The 25952-nt window shown below is 41.5% G+C and overlaps 1 protein-coding gene and 1 pseudogene across 1 annotated transcript; one reads left to right on the forward strand and one right to left on the reverse strand.

Annotated features, from left to right (window-relative positions):
* Positions 1 to 11896: 11896 nt before the first annotated feature.
* LOC133557068 (urotensin-2 receptor) lies at positions 11897 to 13049 on the reverse strand. Its single transcript, XM_061907333.1, has one exon. It carries the CDS (start codon positions 12959 to 12961, stop codon positions 11906 to 11908), a length of 1056 nt encoding a protein of 351 aa, XP_061763317.1. The 5' UTR covers positions 12962 to 13049; the 3' UTR covers positions 11897 to 11905.
* Positions 13050 to 19839: 6790 nt separating this feature from the next.
* On the forward strand, positions 19840 to 24461 carry LOC133558444 (uncharacterized; annotated as a pseudogene).
* The last annotated feature ends 1491 nt before the right edge of the window (positions 24462 to 25952 follow it).

Consider the following 25952-nt stretch of genomic DNA (forward strand, 5'->3'; position numbering starts at 1 on the left):
GATGACTGAGCTTATAAAACTATCTTCATTTCATGGTAATGCATTTTGATGACACATTGTAGCCCACACATTTGACAGCAACAAGCGAAGGGACGCCGCGTCCTCAACGCACTGCAGCATCCTTGTTAGTGGCTAATGTCCCTCCAGAGTGCAGAATAGCCACTTTTAAGTCAACAATCTTATAGCCTCCATGGTGGTGAATAAAATAGGGCTGTCAATGTTTTATATATACAGTATATATATATATATATATATATATATATATATATATATATATATATATATATACATAATTGTATTTGAGCTGTGAAATTATTAAAATAATGATTAATCACAGTTTGTTCATAGTTACACTCAAAATTAATCACAATATTGTAGATAAACATAATTTTCCATCCTTAAGAAGTCTACCCTAGACAAATCATTTTTAAGTTTTAATACTACCACTGGACAATTAGTTTGCTTTATTGAAATTTTTCTTTAACATTATGTTTTTTTAAACAGCTAAACCCTAAAAGGCATGAATACGTTTGAAAAGAAAAAAAAATACCTGTGGTGCGTTGGCGTCTTACCAGATTTTGTATTTTGTATGAATACATCAACTGTATTCCTGCTGTAGAAGCACTTGCTTTAAGAAGAGGGGCAACATCATGTTTAGAGACCATTTTCACACATTAATAACACAATATGCAGATTATTACAATCAAGCTTTGATTTTCAAAGATGTTTGGTAATGTAATCTGTGATATTTCGACCTGAAAAAATGCTTTTGATATTCTGTACATTACATGTTGTACAAATAATGGTAGTCATATATCTGCATGACAATGTTATAACATTCTCTATTTATTATTAAAATGTAATATTTAGTCTGTTAAACGTTCTGTAATTGCAGACTATCAATCAGAATAGGTTAGAGAATTTACTGTAACGATGGTAAAATTGTGTAGTAAACTGTAATTACCTGATGTGGCATCCAGAGGGCGGTGGCAGGCACGCCTGCAGTATTGGACCTTGTCTCAGTTGTAGCAAAGAAGACGAGAAAGAGAAAGTGTTCGAAGAGCTGTCATGTGTGTGTGTCGCGCTTCTGCCAATTTAGTTTATTTAGTTAATTTATCATTTCTTCGCTCAGTGGTCATGTTACAGACTGAAAGGGTTTAGGCTGAAGTTGAACACTTAACTTCGCCTAACCCTATAGACCAGTGGTCACCAACCACCGGGCTCGATTGGTACCGGTGTCAAGCGAAATAAGTGCTTGCTGCGAAATAAGTGCCCAAGCGTGTCGGGGTATATATTTAGCGCCTTAAGAGCGAAACATATGCCCACTCTATTGTATACAGTGTGTATGGGACGGCTTGACAAAAAATTGCCCCTGTGGATTTGCTGATATTGTTAGCTAAAAGAAAAAAACGTATCATACCAAAGTTACTATGACACAGATTGTCTTAGGCTATTAAATATGGAGAAAGGGCAGGATGCAACAAATAAGATTAGTAGTTTTAATTTTGGTGAGTAAAGCTTTTAAAAATAGTGGACGGTCTCTCTCTTGCTACACACATGTTGGTTTGACAATGGCGCCGCCCTGCCAAAAAACTGCCTAGCGCGCCTGTGTACTGCGCAGGTGCGCGCATGCGCACCCCCCCCCCCCCCACCCCACCCGAGCACTTATTTCGGCTGGGCACAAATTTGGCTTGACATCGGGGCGCAGAAGATCCATCCATCCATCCATTTCTACCGCTTATTCCCTTTCGGGGTCGCGGGGGGCGCTGGCGCCTATCTCAGCTACAATCGGGCGGAAGGCGGGGTACACCCTGGACAAGTCGCCAACTCATCGCAGGGCCAACACAGATAGACAGACAACATTCACACTCACAGTCACACACTAGGGCCAATTTAGTATTGCCAATCAACCTATCGCCAGGTGCATGTCTTTGGAAGTGGGAGGAAGCCGGAGTACCCGGAGGGAACCCACGCATTCACGGGGAGAACATGCAAACTCCACACAGAAAGATCCCGAGCCTGAATTTTTCATAAATTTTTATTTTATTTTATTGTTTTTTTTTTTTATTGAATCAACATAAAAAACCCAAGATACACTTACAATTAGTGCACCAACCCATAAAAGCTCCCTTTTTCATGACAAAAACGTCCCTTTTTCATGACAAAGAAAAAAAATAAATTGTTTTTTTTACTGGTGCACAAAATGAACCGTGCATGAACATCAATCACCTTGATCAAAGAACAAAACCAACACAGTGCACGAACTCATAACAAATTACACAGCTGCAACTCAGTGTGACTTCTCCTGTTGCCTTTGAGCGACCAGTTCAGATATGCGTGGCTTCACCTTGGCAAGTGCCACTCTCAATGTCATTTTAAATGATAAATGATAAAATAAAATAATTAATTTATTTTCACAGCAAAGTTTGGTCCTTTTCTTCATTTTAAAATAGAATAGAATAGAATGGACTTTATTGTCATTATATTTGCATATAACAAGATTAAAGAAATAACAATCAGTGTCGGACATACTGCACTCGAACGGTAGTATTGCACAGTAGGGTATTAGGGCTTGATATTGTACAGGGGCGAATTATAATTACTATAAGTTAGAGTTCAACATGGTGACAGCTCTGGGAAAGAAGCCGTCTCTGAGCCTGTTTGTTCTGGCTCTGATGCACCTATAGCGCCTGCCTGCTGGTAGCAGATCGAACAGGTGGAAGCCAGGGTGTGTGCTCTCTTTGGTGACGTGTTTTGCTTTCTTGAGGCAGCGGGAGTCGGGTAAATCCTTCAGGGAGGGCAGGGGACAGCCGATGATTTTTTGTGCAGACTTTATGACCCTCTGAATCGCCTGTTTGTCTGCTTCAGTGCAGCTGGCGTACCACACTGTTATGCAATACGTCAGCAGGCTCTCGACAGCCGAGCCATAGAAGGTCACCATCAGCTGCCTCTCCAGTCTGTTCTTCCTCAGCAGCATCAGGAAGTGGAGTCTCCGCTGGGCCTTCCGGATGACCGCAGTTGTATTTTGGGTCCAGGACAGGTCAGCAGATATGAGGGTGCCAAGGAACTTGAAGGAGTTGACTCTCTCCACCTCCTCGCCGTTGATGTAGAGGGGGTGCAGTGTTTTTCCTTCAGTCAAAGATGAGTTCCTTGGTTTTTGTGGTGTTCAGTGCCAAATTATTCACTGAACACCACGCTGAGGGTTATTTATAGTTTGATTATCTTGTCTTGAGCACATAACTCAGACTTGAATGTTGCCATAGTTTCTGGGGTTTGGTGTCTGACAAATCTCTATTGAACTGCTTTTTTGGGTTTTTTCTTATCAAAAAAAATTGTGGAAAATGCTGAATACAGGTAGATGAACACTTATGTCAATGAGTAGTAGTCCTGCTGTTATTTGGTTCTCCGGTTGATTGGTGAAAATGTTATCGATCAGTGTGGCAGAGTCCACTGTTATTCTGGTTAGTTTTGTGATGAGGGGAAATAAATGCCATCCATCCATCCATTTTCTACCGCTTATTCCCTTTCGGGGTCGCGGGGGGCGCTGGCGCCTATCTCAGCTACAATCGGGCGGAAGGCAGGGTACACCCTGGACAAGTCGCCACCTCATCGCAGGGCCAACACAGATAGACAGACAACATTCACACTCACATTCACACACTAGGGCCAATTTAGTGTTGCCAATCAACCTATCCCCAGGTGCATGTCTTTGGAAGTGGGAGGAAGCCGGAGTACCCGGAGGGAACCCACGCATTCACGGGGAGAACATGCAAACTCCACACAGAAAGATCCCGAGCCTGGATTTGAACCCAGGACTGCAGGAACTTCGTATTGTGAGGCAGACGCACTAACCCCTCTGCCACCGTGAAGCCGGGATTGCTGTAAATTCCTGTTATAGAATCTGTTGTTTTGGTACTTTCCATGGGGTTCAGAAGATTAATATCAAAATCACCGCACACAATATGGATCTTGTTTGAATTACTAAACAAATAATCAGTGTTTTGATTAAATGTGTCTAGACATGATCCAGGCGTTTCATAAACACAGCTGACATTTTTTTTCCTTTACTTCAATTCTTATGGTTAAACATTCAAAGACTCCAGCTATATCAGTTGATTTACTATTAACCTTCCAACCTTTTAAATCTCGATTGACAAAAAGTGCTACTTAACAAAAAGTGCGAGTCTTCTTCCCCTTTTTCCAACTCTTTAGTGAATAATTCATAACCTTCCAATCTCATTTCACAACTTGTTCTCATCAAGCCAAGTCTCTGAGACTGCAACAACACTACATTTCTTGAACTGGCTCAGATATTCTCTAATATTTTCATAGTTTTTATTCAAGGTTCGGCGTCCACATTCAAACATTTAAATTGTTCATCTGTGTAGTACTCACAGTTTCTGGTAATATTATTGTAAAGATTACAATCCGGATCGATGTCACTGCCAAACTAATTTGAATTGCAGTTGTAATTGATATTGTCATACAGGCTTAGTTGGCTGTGATTATAATTATTACACAGTCCACTACTATAATTATTAGCAGTACTTCTACATTCTAATTCCTGATCACCAACATTGTTAAAGATATTTTTAATTCACTTTCCATTATATTTTATTTTTATTGTTATTTGTTTTGGAGTATATTGTGAATAAATTGAGAACAGGAAGTGAACAAAAGTTGTAGCAACTGTTATGTAAAAGAAAAGGGGTAGGATTAAATAAGCTCTGCTTCGTCCTACTCCTTTTCGAACATGCTGAATAGAGAGAGCAGTGGTTCTCAAATGGGGGTATGCGTACCACTGTGAGTATTCAAAGGTATGCCAAGGGGTAAGTGAGATTTTTTTAAAATATTCTAAAAATAGCAATAATTAAAAAATCCTTTATAAATATATTGATTGAATAATACTTCAACAAAATATGAATGGAAGTTCATAAACTGTGAAAAGAAATGCAACAATGCATTATTCAGTGTTGACAGATAGATTTTTTGGTGGACATGTTCCATAAATATCAATGTTAAAGATTTCTTTTTTTTGAAGACATGTTTAGAATTAAGTTCATGAATCCAGATGGATCTCTATTGCAATCCCCAAAGAGGGCACTTTAAGTTGATGATTAGTTCTATGTGTAGAAATTTGTATTTATAATTGAATCACTTGTTTATTTTTCAACAAGTTTTTAGTTAGTTAGGGCAGCACAGTGGAGGAGGGGTTAGTGCGTCTGCCTCACAATACGAAGGTCCTGAGTAGTCCTGGGTTCAATCCATGAATTGATTAACGTGGACCCCTATTTAAACAAGTTGAAAAACTTATTTGGGTGTTACCATTTAGTGGTCAATTGTATGGAATATGTACTGAACTGTGCAATCTACTAATAAAAGTTTCAATCAATCAATCAATTAATCAATCAATCCCGGGCTCGGAATCTTTCTGTGTGGAGTTTGCATGTTCTCGCTGTGACTGCGTGGGTTCGCTCGGGGTACTTCGGCTTCCTCCCACCTCCAAAAACATGCACCTGGGGATAGGTTGATTGGCAACACTAAATTGGCCCTTGTGTGTGAATGTGAGGTGACGTTCCACATCCCAAGAGTTAGCTAATGTAGCCGAGGATCGGACCGCCAAGTGCCCTGCCTTCGGCTGCTGCCCAGCTAACATCGCACCTGACCTCTATGGCCCCTCCTAGTCCGAATCCATGGTTCTCGCCCGGAAAAGGGTGGAGTGCCATCTCCGGGTTGGGGAGGAGACCCTGCCCCAAGTGGAGGAGTTCAAGTACCTTGAAGTCTTGTTCACGAGTGGAGGAAGAGTGGATCGTGAGATCGACAGGCGGATCAGTGCGGCATCTTCAGTAATGCGGACGTTGTACCGATCCATTGTGGTGAAGAAGGAGCTGAGCCGGAAGGGAAAGGTCTCAATTTACCGGTCGATCTACGTTCCCATCCTCACCTATGGTCATGAGCTCTGGGTCATGACCGAAAGGATAAGATCACGGGTACAAGCGGCCGAAATGAGTTTCCTCCGCCGGGTGGCGGATCTCTCCCTTAGAGATAGGGTGAGAAGCTCTGCCATCCGAGAGGAGCTCAAAGTAAAGCCGCTGCTACTCCACATCGAGAGGAGCCAGATGAGGTGGCTCGGGCATCTGGCCAGGATTCCCCCTGAACGCCTCCCTAGGGAGGTGTTTAGGGCACTAGGGGTGTGGGAAAAAAATCGATTCGAATCCAAATCGAATCGTTTATGTTGTGCAATTCAGAATAAATTCTAATTTTTAAAAAATCGATTTTCTATTTTTATTTTTTTATTTTTTTAATCAATTCAACAAACCACTTCACAGCAATACCATAGCAATGCAATCCAATTCCAAAACCAAACCTGACCCAGCAACACTCAGAACTGCAATAAACAGAGGACTTGAGAGTAGACACAAACCCGACACTGAACAAACCAAAAGTATTGAAACAAAAATTAATATCATCAACAACAGTATCAATATTAGTAATAATTTCAGCATAGCAGTGATTAAAAATCCCTCATTGACATTATCACTAGACATTTATAAAAAAAAAAAGTGTCACAGTGGCTTACACATGCATTGCATCTCATAAGCTTGACAACACACTGTGTCCAATGTTTTCACAAAGATAAAATAAGTCATATTTTTTTCTGATTGCAATATTCATTATTGCAATCAGTTGATAAAACATTGTCCTTTACAATTATAAAAGCTTTTTACAAAAATCTACTACTCTGCTTGAATGTCAGCAGACTGGGGTAGATCCTACTGAAATCTTATGTATTGAATGAATAGAGAATCCTTTTAAATCGGGAAAAAAATCGTTTTTGAATCGAGAATCAAATCGAATCGAAAAAATTGATATATTATCGAATTGTGACCCCAAGAATCGATATTGAATCGAATCGTGGGACACCCAAAGATTCACAGCCCTATAGGGCACGTCCAACCGGTAGGAGGCCACGGGGAAGACCCAGGACACGTTGGGAAGACTATGTCTCCCGGCTGGCCTGGGAGTGCCTCGGGATCCCCCGGGAGCAGCTGGACGAAGTGACTGGGGAGAGGGAAGTCTGGGCTTCCCTGCTTAGGCTGCTTCCCCCGGGACCCGACCTCGGATAAGCGGAAGAAGTTGGATGGATGGATGGTGTGAGTGTCGATGTTGTCTGTCTATCTGTGTTGGCCCTGTGATGAGCTGGCGACTTGTCCAGGGTGTACACCGCCTTCCGCCTGATTATAGCTGAGATAGGCACCAGCGCCCCCGTGACCCCAAAGGGAATAAGCGGTAGAAAATGGATGGATGGATGGAAGTTCTTTTTATTTTTATTTTTTCAAAATAGTTCAAGAGAGACCACTACAAATGAGCAATATTTTGCACTGTTATACAATTGAATAAATCAGAAACTGATGACATCCTTATCTCTTTTTTTTTCAACCAAAAATGCTTTGCTCTGATTAGGGGGTACTTGTATTAAAAAAAATGTTCACAGGGGGTACATCACTGAAAAAAGGTTGAGAACCACTGGAATAGAGAAACTAGAGGTTTTGATGTATCATGTTGTATGCATGCATGCAATAAACTCAACTCAACTCAACTCGTGCGTCATGGCTTTACGCAGGGCCGGCCCGTGGCGTAGACCGTATAGGCAAATGCTAAGGGCGCCGTCCATCAGGGGGCGCCACGCCAGAGCCACAAATGTTGGAGAAAAAAAAAAAAAAAAAAGTTGGTACTATTATTTCTAAATACAAAAAATAATTCCTCGTTATTTAAAATGCAAAGTAAAGCCTATTTAATAGAAATATTATTTGTTACAACATTACGCCCCTCTTCCCCCCGCACGGTGCGCCCCCTCCCTTCCCGTATCATGACTCTTTTTGGACATCACCACATTAAAAAATCAACACAAGATGTCAAAACGGCTAAAACTATCAGGTGCCCAGGGAAGAAAAAAGAGAAAAGAAGAGGAGGAGAAATGAGAAAAAGGTAGAGGTAGGTAACGTTAGCCTACATAATTATTTGTCTGTTACAAAATGTGATACTAACCTGGCTTTTTAGCATTAAGCTAATGTTACATGATTCGTCAATTGCTAATCGATAAATAGCTAGCTCTGTTTTAACGTCGGGTTAATATTGTGGAGGGGGCTAAATTGTTATGGAAAATAATGATGTAACGTTAGGTAATTACAGTACTCCCAACTTACATTCGTGGGACATTTTTATTAGATGCAATATTAAAAAGCACAAATAGAGAACTCTGTAGGATCCCCTTTTTTTGTAATATAGTTGTTAAAGTCATACTGGTTTGATATCTTGTTTTGTGCAGTGCCTTATTTATATCCATCCATCCATTTTCTACCGCTAATTTCCTTTTTGGGTCACGGGGGGCACTGGTGCCTATCTCAGCTACAATCAGGTGGAAGGCAGCGTACACCCTGGACAAGTCGCCACCTCATCGCAGGGCCAACACAGATAGACGGACAACATTCACACTCACATTCACACACTAGGGCCAATTTTAGTGTTGCCAATCAACCTATCCCCAGGTGCATGTCTTTGGAGGTGGGAGGAAGCCGGAGTACCCGGAGGGAACCCACGCATTCACGGGGAGAACATGCAAACTCCACACAGAAAGATCCCAAGCCTGGGATTGAACTCAGGACTGCAGGACCTTCGTATTGTGAGGCAGACACACTAACCCCTCTGCCACCGTGAAGCCCCTTATTTATATTGTATTTTTAATTTATTTTATGCAACTTGTTGACACGCTTTATTTTGTGTTTATGTATGTCAAAAATAATGTACTTCATATATTCATTTTTTATTTTTGTATTCATTTATTTATTCATATCTTTTGTATCTTGTTAACTATTCTGATTATTAATTTGCTTTCTTTAAGTAAAAAAAAAAAGGTCAACGACAAAGCTATTCGGTTTCTTGTGAGTATATACACTTCAAGGCCTACTGAAACCCACTCCTACCCACCACGCAGTCTGATAGTTTATATATCAATGATGAAATATTAACATCGCAACACATGCCAATACGGCCTTTTTAGTTTACTAAATTACAATTTTAAATTTCCCGGGAGTTTCGTCCTGGAAACGTTGTGTAATGATGACGTGTACGCAAGACGTCACGGGTTTTTAGGAAGTATGAGCGCTGCACACACACACAGCCAAATGTCGTCTGCTTAAACAGCATAATTACACAGTAATTTGGAGATCTGTGTTGCTGAATCTTTTGCAAATTGTTCAATTAATATTGGAGAAGTCACAGTAGAAAGATGGAGTTGGGGAGCTTTAGACTTTAGCCACACAAACAGACGGTGATTCCTTGTTTAAAATTCCTGGAGGTGAAACGTCACTATGGATCAGAGTGCGGTCAAGCGAGCATGAATCAAAACGGAATGTCAACCAGCAGGTTTCGGTGAGAAAATTGTGGTTAAAAAGTCGCTTCTTACTGGAGAAAAGCTGAGCTTGTGCCGTTCATAGCTGCCGTCGACTCCCCTGAGACACTGCGCGTCAACACACCCGTGGACACACCCTTCCGACTATCAGGTACTGTTAAACTCACTAAAACACTAGCAACACAATAGAAAGATAAGGGATTTCCCAGAATGATCTTATTAAATGTGTCTAAAAACATCGGAATCTGTACCAATCGCGTTTTTTTTTTGCTTTTTTCTCGTCCGTCGCTATCAATATCCTTAAACACGAATCTTTCATCCTCGCACTAATTAATGGGAAAATTGTCGTTTTCTCGGTCCGAATAGCATTTTTTGTTGGAGGCTCCCATCATAAACAATGTGAATATGTGAGGAGCCCCCACACTTGCGACGTCATCGTCTGCGACTTCCGGTAGAGGCAGGGCTTTTGCCTTAGCAACGAAAGTTGCGAACTTTATCGTGAATGTTCTCTACTAAATTCTTTCAGCAAAAATATGGCAATATCGCGAAATGATCAAGTATGAGACATAGAATGGACCTGCTATCCCCGTTTAAATAAGAAAATCTCATTTCAGTAGGCCTTTAATTTATTTTATGCAACTTTCATCCATCCATCCATTTTCTACCGCTTATTCCCTTTTGGGATCGCGGGGGGCGCTGGCGCATATCTCAGCTACAATCGGGCGGAAGGCAGGGTACACCCTGGACAAGTCGCCAGCTTATCGCAGGGCCAACACAGATAGACAGACAACATTCACACTCACATTCACACACTAGGGCCAATTTAGTGTTGCCAATCAACCTATCCCCAGGTGCATGTCTTTGGAAGTGGGAGGAAGCTGGAGTACCCGGAGGGAACCCACGCATTCACGGGGAGAACATGCAAACTCCACACAGAAAGATCCCGAGCCTGGATTTGAACCCAGGACTGCAGGAACTTCGTATTGTGAGGCAAACGCACTAACCCCTCTGCCACCGTGAAGCCCTTTATGCAACTTGTTGACACATTTTATTTTGTGTTTATGTATGTCAAAAATAATGTATTTCATATATTCATTTTTTATTTTTTTGTATTCATTTATTTATTCATATGTTTTTGTATCTTGTTAACTATTCTGATTGTTAATTTGCCTTCTTTAAGTTAAAAAAAAGGTCAAAGACAAAGTTATTCGGTTTCTTGTGAGTATATACACTTCAAGGCCTACTGAAACCCACTCCTACCCACCACACAGTCTGATAGTTTATATATCAATAATGAAATATTAACATTGCAACACATGCCAATATGGCCTTTTTAGTTTACTAAATTACAATTTTAAATTTCCCGGGAGTTTTGTCTTGGAAACGTCGTGTAATGATGACGTGTACGCAAGACGTCACGCATTATTAGGAAGTATGAGCGCTACGCACACACATAGCTAAATGTCGTCTGCTTTAACTGCATAATTACACAGTATTTTGGAGAACTATGTTGCTGAATCTTTTGCAATTTGTTCAATTAATATTGGAGAAGTGACAGTAGAAAGATGAAGTTGGGAAGCTTGAGTCTTTAGCCACACAAACACACGGTGATTCCTTGTTTAAAATTCCTGGAGGTGAAACGTTACTATGGATCAGAGCGCGGTCAAGCGAGCATGAATCAAGACGGAATGTCAACCAGCAGGTTTCGGTGAGAAAATTGTGGTTAAAAAGTCGCTTCTTACCGGAGAAAAGCTGAGCTTGTGCCTTCCATGAAGCTGCCGTCGACTCCCCTCAGGCACTGCGCGTCAACACACCCGTGGACACACCCTTACGACTATCAGGTACTGTTAAACTCACTAAAACACTAGCAACACAATAGAAAGATTAGGTATTTCCCAGAATTATCCTATTAAATGTGTCTAAAAACATCGGAATCCGTCCCAATCGCGTTTTTTTTTAAAAACTTTTTTTTCTAGTCCTTCGCTATCAGTATCCTCAAACACGAATCTTTCATCCTCGCTCAAATTAATGGGGAAATTGTCGTTTTCTCGGTCAAAATTGTACTTTTTGTTGGAGGCTCCCATCATAAACAATGTGAATATGTGAGGAGCCGCCACACTTGCGACGTCATCGTCTGCGACTTCCGGTAGAGGCCGGGCATTTCTCTTAACACTTAAAGTTGCAAACTTTATCGTGGATGTTCTCTACTAAATCCTTTCAGCAAAAATATGGTAATATCGCGAAATGATCAAGTATGACACATAAAATGTACCTGCTATCCCCGTTTAAGCAAGAAAATCTCATTTCAGTAGGCCTTTAAGTAAAAAAAAAAAAGGTCAAAGAAAAAGCTATTCGGTTTCTTCTGAGTATATACACTTCACTGCCGATGTGGGCGGGGGGCGCCACCTAAAATCTTGCCTAGGGCGCCAGATTGGTTAGGGCCGGGCCTGGCTCTGCCACGAATGCAATTTAGGCTCACCTACCCCAAAAAGGTCACTTGAAGGTCCCCATGACGAGCGTCTCCGAGTTGAACTCGAACTGGTTGCTGGAGGAGGCCGATTTCCCGCAGGAGTACAAGCTGGGCGGCCGCTGCTTGAACGACGACGTGTAGCGGTAGAAGCTCCGGTGGCGGTTCTTCAGATACTCCCGGTAGTTCTTGGTGAGGAGCGTGTAGAGGAAGGGGTTAATGCAGCTGTTGCTGTAGGTGAGACTCGCCACCAGGTAGTTGATCCAGGTGTGCGTCTGCGAGGCCAAGCTCAGCGGCTTGCTGCGGTACAAGGGCAGCAGCTGCCAGATCCAGAAGGGCAGGAAGCAGGCCCAAAACACCAGCACGATGGTGAAGATCATGATGAGAACTTTTTGTTTGGGCGAGCGCTTCCCGCCTTTGCCGACGGCGGAGTTGCGCTGCGACTCCAAGTAGGTGCGCGCCAACTTGACGTACAAGTAGCCGATGACCAGCCCCGGCGCCATGATGCTGGTGCCGAACAGGACCGTCACGTAGACTTTGTACGCCACGGGCGCCCAGACGGGAGCGCACATCCTCTTCACGCCTCCGTCCGGGGACGCGGCGGTGGTCTGGGCCACCATCACCGTCATGGGCAGGGTGAGCAGCAGCGAGAGGAGCCACACGCCCCACGCCAGAGCCTTGCGGTAACTCTTGGAGCGGCGCGCCGTGTCCAGCGGCTTGGTGACGGCCAGGTAGCGCTCGGAGCACATGACGGTGAGCGTGAAGATGCTGGCGTGCATGGTCAGCAGGTCCAGGCTGAGCAGCACGCGGCAGCCCACGTCGCCGAAGTGCCAGTCCTTGAGGAAGTAGGTGGCCACCACGAAGGGGATGGTGGACAGGTAGAGGAGGTCCGCCAGCGCCAGGTTGACGATGGAGATGTACATGGACGTGGCGAAGCGCATGGAGTGACGCATCACCACCAGCGTGTACACGTTCCCGGACACGCCGATGACGTACACGACGGACAGGAGAGTCCCGAAAGTGGAATTGATGACGAGTTCCTCCTCCGCCGTCCCGGAGTTGAAGAAGGAGGCGTTAGACATCCCGGGAGGAAGCTAAAATGTCCACACCGCGCGCGACCGCCTGGTGGCTCTTTTGAAGTTTGGAAAGGTGCGCGTGAGCCGCGCGAGGCTGTGTCGGACTCGCGCGTGCAGCCGCTGCTGACGTCATCGCCGTAACGCATAGCGAGGATGTTGCAGCAAAACATGCATGGTTTCCAAGCTCTCCTGCTCAATGATTAGTTTCATTGAATAGTTTCATTTTTGTCGGCACACTCACACATCTTTTTATGCACTTCACTTCTTTATTTCTTTCTTTCTTTCTTTCTTTCTTTCTTTCTTTCTTTCTTTCTTTCTTTCTTTCTTTCTTTCTTTCTTTCTTTCGAACATGACATACCTAAAACATTATAACATATCATTTCACAATACAGCATGTCCAAAAAGGAGTAGGAAGAAGCAAAGCTTATTTAATGATAAATGATAAATGGGTTGTACTTGTATAGAGCTTTTGTACCTTCAAGGTACTCAAAGTGCTTTGACGCTACTTCCACATTTACCCATTCACACACACATTCACACACTGATGGAGGGAGCTGCCATGCAAGGCGCTAACCAGCACCCATCAGGAGCAAGGGTGAAGTGTCTTGCTCAGGACACAACAGACGTGACGAGGCTGGTACTAGGTGGGGATTGAACCAGGGACCCTCGGGTTCCGCACGGCCACTATCCCACTGCGCCACTAATCCTACCCCTTTCCCACGTCGGAGTGTTCACAAACATATACATCAGTGGTTCTTAATCTTGTTGGAGGTACCGAACCCCACCAGTTTTATATGCGCCTTCACCGAACCCTTTTTAGTGAAAAATTAAAAAAATGTTTTTCAAATTGAAGACAAAGTTTTTTTTTTTTTTACTGGTGCACAAAATTAATATCTCCTTGTTCAAAGAACTTCACAAACAGTGCATGAACTCACAAGAAATTACACACCTGCAAATCTGATGGAAAATTAGAGGGAAAATTGTTTGAGGGTATCCATAGTACGCCAACAGGGAGAAGTTTTCATTTACACGATGAGTTGGGTATGTCTTTACCTCAGCTCCACCGAACCCCTGAGGGCGACTCACCCAACCCCCAGGGCTCGATCAAACCCAGGTTAAGAACCACTGATATACATTCATTCACTGACCTTCTTTACAGCAAAATAGCAAAATGACTTCTGTGAATGAGTAACACAACAGTTTTGTAATATCCATCCATCCATCCATCCATCATCTTCCGCTTATCCGAGGTCGGGTCGCGGGGGCAACAGCCTAAGCAGGGAAACCCAGACTTCCCTCTCCCCAGCCACTTCGTCTAGCTCTTCCCGGGGGATCCCGAGGCGTTCCCAGGCCAGCCGGGAGACATAGTCTTCCCAACGTGTCCTGGGTCTTCCCCGTGGCCTCCTACCGGTTGGACGTGCCCTAAACACCTCCCTAGGGAGGCGTTCGGGTGGCATCCTGACCAGATGCCCGAACCACCTCATCTGGCTCCTCTCGATGTGAAGGAGCAGCGGCTTTACTTTGAGTTCCTCCCGGATGGCAGAGCTTCTCACCCTATCTCTAAGGGAGAGCCCCGCCACACGGCGGAGGAAACTCATTTCGGCCGCTTGTACCCGTGATCTTATCCTTTCGGTCATGACCCAAAGCTCATGACCATAGGTGAGGATGGGAACGTAGATCGACCGGTAAATTGAGAGCTTTACCTTCCGGCTCAGCTCCTTCTTCACCACAACGGACCGGTACAACGTCCGCATTACTGAAGACGCCGCACCGATCCGCCTGTCGATCTCACGATCCACTCTTCCCTCACTCGTGAACAAGACTCCTAGGTACTTGAACTCCTCCACTTGGGGCAGGGTCTCCTCCCCAACCCGGAGATGGCACTCCACCCTTTTCCGGGCGAGAACCATGGAGGTGCTGATTCTCATTCCGGTCGCTTCACACTCGGCTGCGAAACGATCCAGCGAGAGCTGAAGATCCCGGTCAGATGAAGCCATCAGGACCACATCATCTGCAAAAAGCAGAGACCTAATCCTGCGGTTACCAAACCGGAACCCCTCAACGCCTTGACTGCGCCTAGAAATTCTGTCCATAAAAGATATGAACAGAATCGGTGACAAAGGACAGCCTTGGCGGAGTCCAACCCTCACTGGAAATGTGTTCGACTTACTGCCGGCAATGCGGACCAAGCTCTGGCACTGATCGTACAGGGAACGGACCGCCACAATAAGACAGTCCGATACCCCATACTCTCTGAGCACTCCCCACAGGACTTCCCGAGGGACACGGTCGAATGCCTTCTCCAAGTCCACAAAGCACATGTAGACTGGTTGGTTTTTGTAATATGTAATTAATAATTCAGTCATTATTAACATACTGAGATGAAGAATATCTTATTTTCAATAAGGTTGAAAGTGTTTCTCATAATTCTTCTTCTTTGTACTTTGTAAGCACTATTAATTTGAACAACCTCTTAAAGTGGATCATATCAGTACAATGTTTAACTGCTTCAACTTACTTTTTGTATGCAGCTAAAATAAAAGGTAATAGATAGATAGATAGATAGATAGATAGATGGATAGATAGATAGATAAATAGATAGATAGATAGATAGATAGATAGATGGATAGATGGATAGATAAATAGATAGATAGATAGATAGATGGATAGATAGATAGATAGATAGATAGATAGATAGTACTTTATTCATTTCTTCAGGATAGTTCCTTCAAATAGTGCTGTATATTGATTACTTACAGTACTTTACTTATTTGCATGCAATTTTAACTTCCAACTTCAGTGTTGGTACTAGGAATTTTCAAAATGGGGTCCCAGGGACCCCATCAAGTCATAAAACTGGGGTCCCACAGTGAATTTTTGGGGTCCCACTTTTTTGTAAGCATTTTGAAAACAAATGATACATGTATGCATTATTCTGTTATAGCTCACATTCTATATTGTGTTTTGGAAAAATGTTGTTATAAACATTACTTAATTCATAAAAAAAAAAAGAAAACACGTTTTTATGCATATGTCATTTTATTCAGTTATAAACATTCATTCACTTTCGCTTTTCCTTCATGGATCTAAACTTTACAGCTGCCTTCTATATGTTTATGTAATAAGTTGTAGGTGTATTTATTTCAGTATACAAGTGTAAAAAGTGAGGCCACTACAGACCCTTTCCAAGCTCTCCTACTCAATGATTTAATTCATTGAACAGTTTCATTTTGGTCGTCACACTCACACCTGTTTTTATGCACTTCACTTCAACTTACTTTTTGTATGCAGCTAAAATAAAAGGTAATAAATAGGGCTGTCGAATGATTAAAACAACAGATTAATCGCACTTCTGAGGTAATTAATCACAGTAAATTACTTGCTAGCATGCAATTTTAAGGGGCGCCTATACAACTTCAGTGTTGGTGCTAGGAATTTTCAAAATTGGTTCCCAGGGACCCCATAAATCATAAAAATTGTGTCCAATAGGAATTTTTGGGGTCCCACTTTTTTTTTGTAATGTTTTGAAAACAAATAATTCATGTATGCGTTATCCTGTTATATCTCACATTCTATACTGTGTTTTGGAAAAAGGTTGTCATAAACGTTACTTAATTCATAAAAAAAACATTAAAAAAAAGACAACAAGTTTTTATGCATATGCCATTTTATTCAGTTATAAACATTCATTCACTTTCTTCTTTCTTTCATGGACCTAAACTTTACAGCTGCCGGTATTTTTTTCTATATTTTTATTTAATAAGTTGTAAGTGTATTTATTTCAGTTTAAAAGTGTAAAAATTGAGGTCACTACATCAACTTTCCAAGCTCTCCTACTCAATTATTTGTTTCATTGAATAGTTAAATTTTGGTCAGCACACTTCCTGTTTTTTTGCACTTCACTTCAACTTACTTTTTGTATGCAGCTTAAATAAAAGTTAATAAAATAGTGCCGTCAAATGATGAAAAAAAAACACATTAATTGCACTTCTGAACTTCAAAGGTGATTAATCACAGTAAAAAGTCGTGTCAAAAGACAGTGACTTTTTGGGGTCCCACTTTTTTGTAAGCGTTTTGAAAACAAATGATAAATGTATGCATTATCCTGTTATTTCTCACATTCTATATTGTGTTTTGGAAAAAGGTTGTCACAAACGTTACTTAATTCATTTAAAAAAATAAATAAAAAACAAAAGAAAACACGTTTTATGCACACGTAAATATATTCAGTTAATAACATTCATTCAGTTAAATTATTAAAAAAACAGATTAATCGTACTTGTGAGGTGATTAATCACAGTAAATTACTTGCTAGCATGCACAATTCAAACCAACTTTAAAGGGCACCTATACAACTTTAATCTACATTTAAAACATTTCAATCAATCAATCGAAGTGTATTTATATAGCCCTTAATCACAAATGTCTCAAAGGGCTGCACAAGACACAACACCCCCCCCATCCCCCACCACCTGGGCGACCGGTGCAATGGATGTCAAGTGGATATAGTTAATAGTGTAAAAGTCCAGTCCATAATGAGGTCAGCAGGAAATCATCTTGAGTGGAGACAAGTCAGCGGCGCATAGACGTCCCCAACTGATACACAATGGAGTGGTCCACCCTGGATCCTGATTTTGAACAACTAGATCATCATTTGTGGTCACCTAATTACCTCTCCACACAGGAAAGGGAGGCAGAGCAGAATATAGACGGCAGACCAACTGGTCTAAAAGGGGGGTCTATTTAAAGGCTAGAGTATACAAATGAGTTTTAAAATGGGACTTAAATGCTTCTACTGAGTAGCATCTCTAACTGTTACCAGTAGGGCATTCCAGAGTACTGGAGCCCGAATACAAAACGCTCTAAAGCCCATAGACTTTTTTTGGGCTCTGGGACTCAATAATAAACCGTAGTTCTTTGAACACAGATTTCTGGCCGGGACATATGGTACAATACAATCAGAAAGATAGGATTAAGCTAGACCATTAAGTATTTTATACGTAAGTAGTAAAACCCTAAAGGCACATCTTAAGTGCACAGGAAGCCAGTGCAGGTGAGCCAGTACAGGCGTAATGTGATCAAACTTTTTTGTTCTTGTCAAAAGTCTAGCAGCTGCATTTTGTACCAATTATAATCTTTTAATGCTACACATTAAATATTTGATCTAAACCAGGGGTGGGCATCACGTTGATCGCGAGCCACCGTTCGATCGCGGAGGGTGTGTCAGTCGATCTCAAGCCAGGCATTAAAAAAATAGACATAAAAATGAGCAATCATCAATCTTCAACAAGACTTCACTTTCGTCAGTTGTTTGACATTTTCGGCACCCGAGGATCTTGTGAGATGACGCTGGCTACTGCGAGCTCACCATTAAGAAAAAAATCACTTACAGGACGGAGAGAAACACTTTTTATTTCAACAGACTCTTGGGCCGTACCTGCTGTAAAAACTCTAAAGACCGAATGCACAGTTCCTGTCTTCACCATGAAAGACCTGCTTCATCCTGCCCAAAATAAGAGATTCAGAAAGCTAGCGTGCACAGGCTAGTAAGCTACGGAGTTTGATGCCAATGTATTTCTCCCCCGCCCTCAGCAACCGCTCCCTCTCCTCGCTTGCACACACACTCACTCACGTCACTCACCTGCTGTCAACACATTAAAGGGCCACACACACATACTGTATGCTACTCTCATAACAAAGTGTTTAAAAACGAATATGCAAGTTGGACAAATGAGATGCCAAATCCAACCACTTTCATGTAGTATTGGACAGGAAGGAGGACATTTTTTCTCCTCCATTTGAAAATGCGTACGTTATCAGCACCACTTTCTGATTCCAATTAATGCAAGTCATCAGAATCAAATACAACAACTTATATCTTGTCTTCATGAAAGAAAGGAATCTATATGTGTTAAACATGCTTGTATTATCATTAAACACCATTAACTTGTTAACAAAAATGTCCCTTTCATAAATAAATGAATATAAATTATAAATATGAATGAGGTAAATCTCCTCGAGTTGGTCGATTGAAAAGTAGCTCGCCTGCAGAAAAAGTGTGAGCACCACTGATCCAGACCATATTCCTTGTGGTCTAGATCAGGGGTTCTTAACCTTTTTGACCTCGGGGACCAACTTTTCCACTACAGAGGGGCCTGGAACCCATTCACATATTAACACTAAATTAGTCAACTACTCTTGATTTTAATTGTACATATAACTGGTCAACTCTTGGGCTGCTAGGTTATGGTTGACTTTTTGTTGTCAATTATTATGAAACCACGCATGTGTTTATCACAGACATTATTATTTATTCAACTATTAAATGAACTTAAATAATGACTTATTTTATCTTTGTTGAAAATCTTTGACACAATGTGTTGTTAAGCTTATGAGATGTGATCTAAGTGTAAACAACTGTGACACTATTGTTAATTTTTTAAAATGTTTTTATTTTTTTAAAATGGCTGTGATGATAATGTCAATGAAGGATTTTTAATCACTGCTATGTTGGAATTCCTGTCTCATACTGCTGGGAGGGTGGGCTTGCAACAGTTTCATTGTTTGTGGCTGGTGCGGCTCTCACTACACAGTAGCAGGAGTTGACTGGGCTTGATGTGCCGAAACAGCTTGTACACGACCCTATGTCGGTCTGGTCTCACGGGGTATGAGACTGTAACCCATTACCTGGAAGACAATAGACTAGGCGAGGGGACTAACAAGTCAACTCCAAAACTTCCCGAGACCAGAAATGGTGGAAGGTTAGGCTTGGGGCTAGCAACCCCAGCCCATAAAAACTCCTTGCTACAGAAACGTTGACAAAAAACAAAAAATCCAAAAGTTTTGGAAAGGAAGTCTCTTCGGTTACACAAATCAAAGAGAAAATGACGATGCACTCAGAAAACCGTAAGGAGACGGTGCGTCCGATTCTTCTGACCCCTAGACACTCCACTAACATCACAACATGGAACATCAGGACCATGTATGCAGGAGGAAAGACAGCAGTTATAGCGGAAGAGATGAGGAGATACAGAATATCTCTCCTGGGTCTGTGCGAAACCAAATGGCTCCAGTCGGGGCAGGTTAAACTGGCCAGTGGTGAGTCCATACTATATTCAGGGCACCCAGAAGACTCTGCACCACATACAGAGGGTGTAGGGTTCATGCTGTCCAAAGAAGATCAGAGGGCCCTCATCAGTTGGTCATTACTGCAAAATTCCATACCACGCATAAGAAAATTAACCTTCAAGTAGTACAATGCTATGCCCCAACCAACGATGCAGAGGATGAAACGAAGGACAACTTTTACAATCTTCTATACCACATTCTTCAGAAAAAGAAAGGAAAGGACATCATGGTCTTAATGGGAGACATGAATGCGAAAATAAGAGGAAAAAACAATGGCTATGAGCTAATAATGGGAACGCAAGGGCTTGGAACAATGAATGTAAACGGAGAAAGGTTGGCTACAGCATGTGCAGACAACAGCTTGGTTATTGGAGGTTCCATTTTCCCACACAAGGACATCCACAAAGCAACATGGGTTTCTGCCAACCACACAACTGAAAACCAGATTGATCACATCTGCATTAGCCGGAAATTCAGGCGCTCACTGCATGATGTCAAGAGTGAGAAGAGGAGCTGACGCTGCATCTGACCACCACCGAGTCACAGCAAGGTTCCAGTTGAAATTGAAATGCATTAAACAAAGAGGAGGGAAGAACAAATTCAACATACAAAAATTCCAAGATATAGGCACCCTGGAACTATACCAAGTCACATTACACACCCGGTTTCAAGCACTATGGGACCAGACAACACAAGCACCAGGAACTGTAAAAGGGATTTGGGAAGGTTTGATGACCACTTGGAAGGAGACCTGTGCAGAAGTGGTAGGGAGAAAAAAGTCAACAAACAAACCTTGGCTATCCACAGAAACCCACAAGAAAGTTAGTGAGAGAAGGGAAAATAGGAGGCAAATAACAGATGCAGAACGAGAGCAGGAAAAGCAGCAGCACAAAGAGAATATGAAGTAGTAAACAAGGATGTGAAGAAGAGTGTCAGAAGGGACAAAAAGAAGTACATTGAGGATTTACCACAGCAGGCAGAGGAAGCAGCAGAAAAGAATAATCTGAAAGAACTCTATCTAACCACAAAGATGCTCACCGGCAAAACCCAATTTCATATTAAAGACACAAATGGTACACTCCTCACAACCAAGGAAGATCAACTCCAGAGATGGACTGATCACTTTCAAGCCCTACTCAACAGAGCGCCCCCTCAACTGACTGCAGATATTCCACCAGCTCCAATCATGCTTGAAATGTACTGCAACCCCCCTACCAAACTGGAAATCAGGAAGGCCATCGAAGCCCTGAGAGCAGGAAAGGCAGAAGGGCCAGATGAGCTACCAGCAGAAGCTCTCAAAGCAGATATCCAAACATCCTCCAGCATGCTTTACCATCTCATGCAATCTATTTGGGAGGAAGAAAAAGTTCCATCAGACTGGAGAGATGGCAACATCATAAAGATTCCCAAGAAAGGAGACCTCGGGGAGTGTAAAAACTACAGAGGAATTATGCTCCTCTCAACGCCAGGGAAGGTGCTCAACCACATACTACTAGAAAAGGATGTGGAAATTGGTCGATGCACAACTAAGGGAAAACCAGGCTGGTTTCAGAAATGGAAGATCTCGTGCTGACCAAATTGCCTCCCTCAGGATTATTATTGAATGAATTGAAATATTTATTTCAAACCTGCACAGTACAAATATGCACAGGTTTTTTTTTGTTTTTTTTTACATTTTGGCAGAGATATTAATGCAAGGCTTGAAAAAGGGTTGGATGAAGCAGATGCTTATAACTTCCCAACCCCTCTCACTAATTCCACATTTAACATAATCAATATAATACAAGTACAATACTCATTAAACAAAAACAAGAACAACTCCTGTACACTAACAATACCATGAGACAAGACAAGACGAGACAAAACACACACACGCACACACACTCACACACACACACACACACACACGGGCCCAGACACTCTCTGACCATACACCTCTCTATTATCGCTCTGTACTGAGGGCATCACTCTCTTTCCTCCTCGTACTTCTTCAGTACTTCTTTTTTAATCAGTGTTTTAAATTGAATCATGCTAGAACACATTTTTAAGTTGTCCCCTAAGTTATTCCACAGACTGACTCCACGCACTGAAATGCACATTGATTTTAAAGTTGTTCTAAATTTAGGCAAATATAATTTGTTGTTTCGTCTTAAACTGTAACTATGGTGATCATCTCTATCCTGGAACAGGTTCCATATATTGGATGGTAGAGGGTTTTGGGATGCCCTAAACATAATTTCAGCAGTTTTAAAGTTGATCACATAGTTCAGTTTAAGGTGCTTTAAGTCCAAAAATAATGGATTTGAATGATATCTGTAGTGAACATTGGAAACAATCCTGTTGGCCTTTTTTTGCAGAGTGACTAAAGGTTGTAGATGTGATTTATAACAATTTCCCGAGACTTCAACACAATAGTTTAAATATGACATAATAAATTAATGATACAATAAAAGCAGAGCATTGGTGTTCAATAGATGACATGATCTCCTCATCATTCCAACACATTTAGCAACTTTTGTCCTCAGGTAACTTATACGGGGCTTCCATGAGATATTTTCATCCATCACCACTCCTAAGAATGAATTTTGTTGAACATATTCTATTGGTGTATCATCAATAACAATCCTGATCGGTATATTACTTTTGCAATTGCTAAAGAGCATTATTTTGGTCTTCTCTAAGTTCAGAGACTATTTGTTTGTATTAAACCAAGTTTTTAACTTTATCATCTCCTCAGTTACAGAAGTCAAAAGTTGCTTCACGTCGTCACCTGCACATGTAATGGTTGGATCGTCAGCAAAGAGGATGAATTTCAGCAGTGTTGATACTTGACATATTTCATTGACGTATATAATAAATGGTGTGGGTCCCAGTATCGAACCCCGGGGGACTCCACAGGTTATGTTCATCAGTGTAGAATGATGTTGGTCCATCTGAACAATCTACTGTCTCTCATTTAAGTAGCTCTCCAACCATTTCCTTGCCAATCCCCTTATGCCATAGTTTTCCAGTTTATTTACCAAAATCTGGTGGTCAATGGTATCGAAAGCCTTTTGCAGGTCAATAAAAATTCCTATAACAAATTTTTTCTTCTCCATACCATTAGTAATGTCCCCAATAAATCATCCATCCATCCATCCATTTTCTACCGCTTATTCCCAATTAGAGCTAATGAAGTTGACCTATTTTGTCGGAACCCATATTGACAATCGGATAATAATTTGTGCTTTTCAATGAAGCCATTATAATAGAACAATCCATGGAGTGGAACTTACCGGTATATATTAATTTCAGAGACTTTAAAAAGGCGTTTGACAATGTCGACCCTGAGACACTGTGGAAGCTGATGGAACACTATGGCATCCCACCGAAGCTCATCAACATCATCAAGAGCACCTACAAAGGGGTGTGATGTCGTGTCCTACATGACGGATGCCCATCGGAGGCCTTTGAGGTCCTGACTGGGGGGCGGCAAGGATGTCTGCTCTCGCTTTTCCTTTTCCTCCTCTGTATTGACTGGACCATGAACCAAACAACCAAAAACAGCAAAACCGGAATACAGTGGAGCCTTACCGAACAACTGGGAGACCTGGACTGTGCAGATAATCTAGCTCTCGTGGCTTACACTCACCAACAGATGCAGGACAAATCACAAAAACTACTAAGAGCTTCTGCATTTCTTGGGCTTAAGATCAATTCACAAAAAACAAAGGTCATGCGTATCAATAACAAGAACAATACACCAATAACAAAGGACCATAATCAATTAGAGGAGGTAGTCAGGTTTACATACTTTGGGAGCATAATCAGTTTAGATGGAGTGGCAGATGAAGATGTCAAATCCAGAATAGGGAAAGCAAGAACATCATTCAACATGCTAAACAAAATATGGAGAGCAAAAAAATTTTCTCTCAAAACCAAACTGAAAATATCCAACTCAAATGTCAAATCCATCCCACTGTACGGATCAGAAACATGGAAAACCACCAATAGCATACTCACTAAACTTCAGACATTCGTAAACCGTTGCCTCCGTCGGGTCCTAGGAGTCTACTGGCCAGACACCATCACCAATGCCAACCTGTGGGAACTCACCAAACAAGAACCAGTGGAATTGCAAATCAGGAGAAGGAAGTGGAGCTGGATAGGCCACACAGTCAGAAAACCCAATAAATCAATCACCAAACGGGCATTAATATGGAACCCACAGGGAAAAAGAAACAGGGGGAGACCAAGAACAACCTGGAAAAGAAGCACGGAACAGGAGATGAGGGCTGAGGGGCTGTCATGGCAACAACTCGACCAAAGGGCACAAGACCGGAATGGATGGAAGCCTTTCGTCGGCGGCCTATGTTCGTCAGGGAATACTAAGGCCTAAGTAAGTAAGTATGTTGGAATTCTTATTAATATTGATACTGTTGTTGATATTATACATTTTTGTTTGACGACTTCTGGATTGTTTTGTGTCATGTTTGTGTGTCCTCTCAATTGCTCTGTTGATTGCTATTCTGAATGTTGCTGGGCTGGGTTTGGTTTTGGAAATGGAATTGTATTATTATGGTACTATTGTGTATTATTTTGTTGGATTGATTAATAAAAACAAAAAAAAATGTTTATAATAAATTGTGAAACGGTACTTTTCAAACAGAGTATAGTACCGTTTTTGATTCATTTGTACCGCGATACTATACTACTAGTACTGGTATACCGTACAACCCCAAAAAGAAGCAGTGACAGATGACCTCAGTAGTATTTTTTGTTTATTTTCAATGTATTGATTGATTCAGAACCTTCTTTGTCATCGAAGGTTTGTTTCAAAACAGAGAAGTGTGTTCTTCTTGTAAGAAATTCTTATTTCAGGTTGAATGTTTGCATATTTTGGCCTTAAAATGGCCATGTTTTTTTTTTTTTCAAACTGCTAACATAAGTTTTCAAATATAGCAATAATAAATATAGTCTATCAACAACAGCTCCTTATGCTGTACTGTATATGAGATATCCACATGCCTTTCAAAACAGAGCATTATTGTTTTTTCTTGTATTGGATTTCATTGGATTATGCAGGTGTACTTAATGTTGTGGCTAGCCAGGAACCTCAACTACTCTGATTGATGTATGTCTTTAATATAAAGTTTGGCGATTCATCTAATAATGCAAACAGGTAAATGACCACAGAAAAAAGTTAGTCAGCCGTCATTGCCTTTTAGTGTTTTTTCTTTAACTTAAAAAAGTCTACTTGTGGCAAGGGAGTTTTGTATAGCGCTAATAAAAGAATTAAAGATTTGTAGGTAAGATGGCCTTTGCGAACAATAGCCTTGCTTTGTGAATTATAAAGGCTGTTTCAATGAGTACCATTCAGTGCAATAATATTCAGGTCAGTCTGCAGTTCATTTAACACACTAAATATGATTAACGTTTATTAAATGGAGGGGAACCATTTTAGTCTGTGTATGAAATCTTATATTGTATGCATTGTCATGTTGAAACGTAGGCTTTATAAATAATTGATGCTGCAGCTTAGGGTTCACAGACCATGAAGCTCTGATTAGTTAAACTTTTTAAGGCAATTACTCTGGCACAAGTGCACTTTTCCACAAAAATAATACAATGCTTTAGCTGCTGGATTGCCATCCTCGGCTTTACCTTTCACACTGATTCTCATGTTTGCCCTTGTTGCTTTCATTTCAGCTATTCACTTTGCTGTGCTCGCACTGAATCGATTTTTTGCTCTGAGTTGGTAATCACGTATAGCTTTCATCTCATGTAGACGGTGCACTTGTTGTCCGAGTCATCCATCCATTCATGCTTGTCCAACTGCACTGTCTATGACACTGCAGCCTCCATCCTTAAAACTTTACAGGGGGATTGA

Source organism: Nerophis ophidion, linkage group LG08 (assembly GCF_033978795.1).
Source record: "Nerophis ophidion isolate RoL-2023_Sa linkage group LG08, RoL_Noph_v1.0, whole genome shotgun sequence".
NCBI lineage: Eukaryota > Metazoa > Chordata > Actinopteri > Syngnathiformes > Syngnathidae > Nerophis > Nerophis ophidion.

Coding starts and splice junctions, on each gene's coding strand:
- LOC133557068 (XM_061907333.1), bottom strand. CDS start 12,961: ATGTCTAACGCCTCCTTCTTCAACTCCGGGACGGCGGAGGAGGAACTC.